Below are 7,916 nucleotides of genomic sequence, written 5' to 3' on the forward strand. Positions count from 1 at the left end.
GTGCCGCAGACGGCTCCGGGGGATGAAAAAAGGCCCCTTGTAGCAAATCCATGAGTTTTTGTAAGAACAATATCCATATTTCAAACGTAATAAACACTTTTCTCTCACTTCCGCTGACTGTCATACACTGAAGCAGTTCCGGCGGATGACGCAGCACATATGCGTTGTGTGATTAGTGACGAATGCGGAGAGAGAACAAAACAAAACGCCGGTCACGAATTAGAAGTACAAACCGAAGATTTGCAAAGAAAAATGTTGGAGGATTTCGATATAAAACAAGAGGAGACTGGTTTTCCTTTGCTAAAGTAAGGAAACTTTGCTTCCTTTGCTCCTATTAAACAAACTCGCGAGACTAGCATATCTCAGAGGCGCGCGCGCTGTGCATACGTTATACGCCTTCCACCGGAACGGATCCGTGTATGATAGATAACAGAAGTGAGAGAAAAGTGTTTATTACGTTTGAAATATGGATATTTTTCTTACAAAAACTCATGGTCATGGATTCGCTACAGGGGGCCTTTATTCATCCCCCGGAGCCGTCTGCGGCACGTTTTATTATGAATGCGCGAGCTTTATTTGACGACTTGTGGACTGTTCAACTGCAACACCCGCTGAGTGCCATTAAACAGCTTGAAAGATCAAAGACAATTTTTAATATAACTCCGACTGGATTCGTCTGAAAGAAGAAAGTCATATAAACCTAGGATGCTTCGAGGGTAAGTAAAACACAAGCTAATTTTCATTTTTGGGTGAACTAACCCTTTAATGCTATTTTTACACCTCTAGTGTGATGGAACAAACACATTCACAGTCACATTTAAGTATGCAAGAGAATTTTGTGTATGGAAAATCCTACTTTAAAATCCTTTCCAGCTGGTTTTTAGAAGTTCGGTTTGAGAAGATCAGTGAATGTTAACTAATGCACAAAGAAATAAACACTTCTCCTAGTTACAGAAGAACTGCTGTTTTCAATTGCCTTTCAGCTGTCAGTTCTACATTCGGTGCGTACATTGAAACGTTTACTGTGTAGAAGGTCTCATCTTTTAAAAGTGGTTAAAGACTCAAGGTGAAAGTGATCAAACCTGAAATTTAGCTGAACTAGTATTAGGATACAGGTAAATATAAATATATTAGAAAACATGATGAATGGCAAAAAAATGAAGACAACACAGTAAGAGGTAGTCAGAATGGAGTAAAGAAAAAACAGACAGACGGAGAGCTGTTTAAACAGAAAACATCTTCACCTTTGACACAAGGCTAGCACGGTACACTGCGAGAGCTTTCAGGTACTCTTTCTTTGCTGCTTCTGTTTTGCTTTTGTAAACCTGTGGAGAACAGAATATGTGAGGTGTGATAAACAGATAATTAGCAGAACACTGACTAGCAAGCATGCGCTTCACAACAGGGAGAGCCTGCAGGCTTTATCTCAGCCGGTAATAAAAACTAAAGAAGGGTGAAAATATCAAGCAGTCTGTTAAAACACCTGACAAAAATCATTCTGTGCAAAAATGAGAGTAGAAATTAGGAACATTTGTTATTCTAGCTAGAGCGAGAAGACTCCAGAACAGACAGCTCCATTTACAGAATTTTACAGATGGTGTTCTTTGTGAGCTTAAAAATATATTTTGTTATTACACAGGATTGCCGTTTGATACCTGTTTCTGCTCCTCTCCCAATCCATCCCACATTGAAGCTACTATCTTGGACACCTCTCCGAACGTGGCGTTAGGGTTCTGGCCTTTAATGGCCGCCTGGGTGTCTCTGAAGAACAGGGCATATGCAGACACTGGCTTCTGAGGCTCATTGGGATCCTTCTTCTTCTTTTTCTTGGGTGTCTTAGGCTTCTTACCTGCGTCAGGGGCGGGACGCTTTTCACCAATCACCTGATGGAGAGAAGGCAGCTTGTTATAAAATCTCACTAATTGGATGTTGATTTAATTCTCAATTAAATGTTATGATGAAAACAGTGCACAAAACATTATGTGGCACTCACCCTGTTTCCTTCCTCTTGATCGTCTTCATTAATAGAGCTGGAGGGAGAGGGTGTGGCTGATTTGCTGGCGGGTGGGGATGGGGACGCATGAGCAAAGTTTGATCCGGTCATATTCAGCCCCAGCTGTGGGTTGATCTGGGACTGGTTGATGGTGGTAAGCTGGTTTTGTGACATCATGCCATTGGGGTTATGCATGCTAATGATGGAGCGCATCACCATGGTGGGGTTTGGAGGGTACTGACGGAGATGGGTCTGCCCGACAGCCTGCAGAGCAAACAGACAACAAAAACATGTTCAGATGTACAAGGATGCATTAAATTGATTGTTACAAAACAATATTACAAAAGATATGTTTTTTTTTTTTACAAATAAATGCTGTTCTGCAGCACAACTGTTACCACGCTGAGCACCAAATCAGCAAATTAGAATGATTTCTGAAGGATCATGTGACACAAAAAACTAAAGTAATGGCTGCTGAAAATTCAGCTTTCCATCACAGGAATAAATTACATTTTAAAATATATTCAAATAGAAAACACTTATATTCAATTGTAATAATATTTCACCTTATTTCATTTTTTTCCCCTGCATTTTCAATCAAATAATTATAGCCTTCTTTCAAAAACTATATTTTAGTGCTAGACAGATTGTGTGTTTTATATGTATATATACAGAGTTCTGGCATGAAACTCTAGATGGCGCAGTCCAATAGGTGTAACTCAATCTGACCTAATGACATCATTATCCCATGGCACAGCTGATTGGTTCTCTCCTGTATCGGTAGCCAATGAGCTCGCTGCTCAACAAACAAATATATGACTAGTGTTTGCTGTAACAGTTTGCAGTGTGCTTCAGAAACCCTCCACCTTACCCAGCTCCACCTGTATAGATCTGCTACGAGGTGATTCATGTACGCTATATGGGGGTTATTTCATGTATGTTATATTTGCAGCAGCAATATTTCTTACATGCTCACAGCAGCATGTTGTGGTGTTATATTTGCAGCAGCAGTATTTCTTACATGCTCACAGCAGTATGTTGTGGATGTATTGGCAGTAGCAAGTCTCGGCAGCAGCAGTGTAGCAGATCTATTCCGCCAAGACCAAATACATTAACATTGTCATGTAAATTACCACGCCAACAGTCATGAGTTGTCATGACAGAATTTTTTTTTTTCCAGACAAAATAGTACAGAACTTAATATTGGCCATTTATCAGTTATTGGCCATAACAAAAAATAATTATCAACTTATTTGTATTAGTCAGAGTTTAAGTATATTTGCAGTTAGAGGAAAATAAAATGAACTGAAATAAATGTATTGGGGGTGTTTGGAGGTGGGGTACGCAGGAACCTGATGTGTTTTGCATTGACTGAACAGTCTCCAAAAGCAACCAGATTACAGAGCAAGAATGAACAGCTAGAGAAAACCAAGAGTTCACTTGATCTCCTTTGTTCATTTTTCATTCTACATCAACTCTCTCTCTCTTTCTCTCTCTCCATCTGGTATTCAGAGACTCAAACTCAATATCTGTATGTGTCAACACATCATAAAGCTGTGCACCTGGTCTTATTGGCCAGACCTGCTGAACCCTCTCCCCTAGTACAAAATTCTAACACCTTCCCTCACACACAGATTACATTTTCTCTGTATTAATTCCCTGGGTACACACAGCTTCATACCGAATCCGTGCCTTATCAAAAAACACAATCTACAAAACAATAGCTGTTTTCAACATCTGTTAGGCTGATGCTGGAAATTTTGCACTATTTTTTTAAAATAAACATACTGTAAAAACTGAAGCAAGTAAACTAGTTGGATAAATGGATAAATAAAAGTATCAATGACAGAACTGCACTGCCACAGAAATGAACATATTTGCATTAGTTTCATCGCTAGAATGCAGTGACAGAGCCAGCAGCAGTCTTTGTGTCAGACCTGTCTTCTGTGTTCATTAGTCACAACCATCTGTGTCTAACACTTCAACTCTAACAGTTAGCGATGCCCCGTATGAAATCACTAGCATTCTCTATGCGTCTGTAATGTAAAGAGCGGAGGGAATCACAGAGATGTAAGGCAGCCTTTGAGATCTCATATTTATCATCAGAGTCTCTGGCTGGGCTTTGTGTTCTGGCTCTCTCCCCCAAGTGAACACTTCAACATGATCAATGATTTGAACATGCAACATTTGTCAGATGACCATATGCCCACTTACTCTTTAGATTTTTTTCATGTACTGACTACGTTGGTAAATGAGGTCTCAGAAACGGTCAGAACTGGTCTTTAGTTTCAGGAGCACTTTGATCCGGTCGCACAAAGCAGAATAGATGTGGAAATAATTCCCGAGGTGGATTATGAAAAAGAGGCTGTGATTTATCTTGAAGCATCTAATGATTTGACAACATTATCTTCCAAATTCCCAATGATCATACAGCAGAAAAAGAAAACATGAGATGATTTTGTATGAAACAGATATTTATGTGTAGAATCGGTAGATGGAAAAGAAAGAAGGCTGAATGGAGCATTCAAACTAAAGCCGCACAAACAGAAGTCAGCTTTTGCTAATAGCAGCCTTTGTAGGCAATGAAAGAAATGTGATTTCTGCTGTCGGAGTGGTTTAGCTGGTAGAATGAGTGAGTCAGTATCCGATCTGTTTATTTATGTCCCTGCTGCACACCCTCCATTTGCATTTTGATTGGAACATTGTCTGCTGACACACAGCTCACATCTACACAGATGCTTTTGATAGTCTTCATAAATCTGTAAATAACTTCTTATCTGAAGAGCAAAGAGGCCAGATGTGCCCTATCCTCTCCTCTGTGTGTTTCCGTGTGCTTGTGCAAATGTTGCTATTATTGCAGCAATCAGCCCATCTCAGCTGACTGTATTCCAGCAAAAAAATAACCTTTTTCTCCTTGTATCTTTATTCCCCAACATACTTTACTACAGGCACAAAAGCTTCCGACATTAAAAGGCGCCAAAAGAGATGCTGACCAAACAGCCACGCCACACAAGGAGCCCCTTGTCCGACACACTGAGACTTTTGACGGATGACTGTTTGGTTCTGCCTTAAACAGTATCCTCACCCCTTTCATCAAAAGCAGCAACCGCAACGAAACAGTCAAGAAAATATACTGGGGGGGGGAACAACCCAGACCTCTTTTTCCAGCATGTGTTCATAACCATAACACAACCAATACTGCTTTCAGACGATCGGGATAAGAATCAGAAGATGCCGTGTCAAAGGCTGAGAGTCTCAGGTCTGCTCTTTAAGATACCGGCCTCGGGACTCTGTGGGGGGTGGGAATGGAATTGGAGAGTTTATTAAAAGCAGCTTGGTATGAGCTGTTCCATTCTGAAAAGAATGTTAACAAGTTCAATTTCCATTAAATCTTTCCGCGGAGCTCTTGGAAATGTTCCATAACAGAAAAAGGAGTAAAATCATCTATATGGTAATTATGAGGATGAATCTTACAAGTTTGGCCAGTGTGAAAAGGTCAGCTCTATTATGAATAGTTTATCAGCCCCCCGCACATATTCACAGCTGCACTGGAACCTTAACCAACATGCTGCTTTATTTTTCAACCATTAATGGGCACCTGCATAACTGGCTCCTCGAAAAAAAAATAAGTAAATGGAATTTTGAATGCTTGCAGAGACCATGGTAGCGTGAAGATAAATTGTTTTCTACTCCTATTTCTCCTCCACCTACTCCACCTACTCTCTCACTCCATCTACAAAACACACACACATTCTCTCGTTTCATGCAGCTCATATACTGTTTATACTGTTCTGGCTCTCTCCCCCAAGTGAACACTTCAACATGATCAATGATTTGAACATGCAACATTTGTCAGATGACCATATGCCCACTTACTCTTTAGATTTTTTTCATGTACTGACTACGTTGGTAAATGAGGTCTCAGAAACGGTCAGAACTGGTCTTTAGTTTCAGGAGCACTTTGATCCGGTCGCACAAAGCAGAATAGATGTGGAAATAATTCCCGAGGTGGATTATGAAAAAGAGGCTGTGATTTATCTTGAAGCATCTAATGATTTGACAACATTATCTTCCAAATTCCAAATGATCATACAGCAGAAAAAGAAAACATGATATTATTTTGTATAAAATACATATTTATGTGTAGAATCGAAAGAATGATGAATGGAGCATTCAAACTAAACCCGCACAAACAGCAGTCAGCTTTTGCTAATAGCAGCCTTTGTAGGCAATGAAAGAAATGTGATTTCTGCTGTCGGAGTGGTTTAGCTGGTAGAATGAGTGAGTCAGTATCCGATCTGTTTATTTATGTCCCTGCTGCACACCCTCCATTTGCATTTTGATTGGAACATTGTCTGCTGACACACAGCTCACATCTACACAGATGCTTTTGATAGTCTTCATAAATCTGTAAATAACTTCTTATCTGAAGAGCAAAGAGGCCAGATGTGCCCTATCCTCTCCTCTGTGTGTTTCCGTGTGCTTGTGCAAATGTTGCTATTATTGCAGCAATCAGCCCATCTCAGCTGACTGTATTCCAGCAAAAAAATAACCTTTTTCTCCTTGTATCTTTATTCCCCAACATACTTTACTACAGGCACAAAAGCTTCCGACATTAAAAGGCGCCAAAAGAGATGCTGACCAAACAGCCACGCCACACAAGGAGCCCCTTGTCCGACACACTGAGACTTTTGACGGATGACTGTTTGGTTCTGCCTTAAACAGTATCCTCACCCCTTTCATCAAAAGCAGCAACCGCAACGAAACAGTCAAGAAAATATACTGGGGGGGGGAACAACCCAGACCTCTTTTTCCAGCATGTGTTCATAACCATAACACAACCAATACTGCTTTCAGACGATCGGGATAAGAATCAGAAGATGCCGTGTCAAAGGCTGAGAGTCTCAGGTCTGCTCTTTAAGATACCGGCCTCGGGACTCTGTGGGGGGTGGGAATGGAATTGGAGAGTTTATTAAAAGCAGCTTGGTATGAGCTGTTCCATTCTGAAAAGAATGTTAACAAGTTCAATTTCCATTAAATCTTTCCGCGGAGCTCTTGGAAATGTTCCATAACAGAAAAAGGAGTAAAATCATCTATATGGTAATTATGAGGATGAATCTTACAAGTTTGGCCAGTGTGAAAAGGTCAGCTCTATTATGAATAGTTTATCAGCCCCCCGCACATATTCACAGCTGCACTGGAACCTTAACCAACATGCTGCTTTATTTTTCAACCATTTATGGGCACCTGCATAACTGGCTCCTCAAGAAAAAAAATAAGAAAATGGAATTTTGAATGCTTGCAGAGACCATGGTAGCGTGAAGATAAATTGTTTTCTACTCCTATTTCTCCTCCACCTACTCACTCTTCTCTCTCACTCCATCTACAAAACACACACACATTCTCTCGTTTCATGCAGCTCATATACTGTTCATGCTCAATGCACCCTGTACGAATTGTCCCCTTTGAAAAAAAGGTCCAAAAACATTGTTCCGATGCATTAAAAAAGACTAGTATACAACCTACCTCTCTCCTCACTCTCATCTCTTTTCCTTACCTCCTCCCTCCCTCCACCTCTCCCGTTGCACTATGGGTATTTAAAACTTGTTCAACATGATTTCATTTCATTTCAAGTACTGGCTGAGAAAACTAAATTACAGAATCAATCACACAGAAGGTCAGGCTGAGACTTCATTACAAGTATTGCATGCCTGCATGAATATCTTTCATTTCTTACAGGCCCAATATGTCACAATGGCTGTTTGACAAAAAAAAAAGAAAGAAAGAAAAGCATTAAGGTGAAGGGGGAGAAGAAAAATCCACTTTCAGAGATTGATGTACAACTGATGTCACAACTACTCAGTTTGGAGATAAGATAACAGAAACGTGTAAAGAGAAAGAGTGGGGGAGAGAGGAAAGTGTG

General features: G+C 40.3%; 1 protein-coding gene across 1 annotated transcript in view; it reads right to left on the reverse strand.

The window, feature by feature from the left end:
• The window catches only part of LOC107713058 (TOX high mobility group box family member 3-like), a 56,057-nt gene that overhangs the window by 7,027 nt on the left and 41,114 nt on the right, over positions 1-7,916 (reverse strand). The window contains exons 4-6 of the mRNA XM_016518477.1: positions 1,994-2,257; positions 1,656-1,883; positions 1,245-1,325 (exon numbers count right to left, since the gene is read on the reverse strand). Coding sequence (XP_016373963.1) covers positions 1,245-1,325; positions 1,656-1,883; positions 1,994-2,257 — 573 coding nt within the window. The remainder of the gene's footprint in view (positions 1-1,244; positions 1,326-1,655; positions 1,884-1,993; positions 2,258-7,916) is intronic.

Source organism: Sinocyclocheilus rhinocerous, unplaced genomic scaffold (genome assembly GCF_001515625.1).
Source record: "Sinocyclocheilus rhinocerous isolate Xijiao unplaced genomic scaffold, SAMN03320098_v1.1 scaffold1800, whole genome shotgun sequence".
NCBI classification, from domain to species: Eukaryota; Metazoa; Chordata; class Actinopteri; order Cypriniformes; family Cyprinidae; genus Sinocyclocheilus; species Sinocyclocheilus rhinocerous.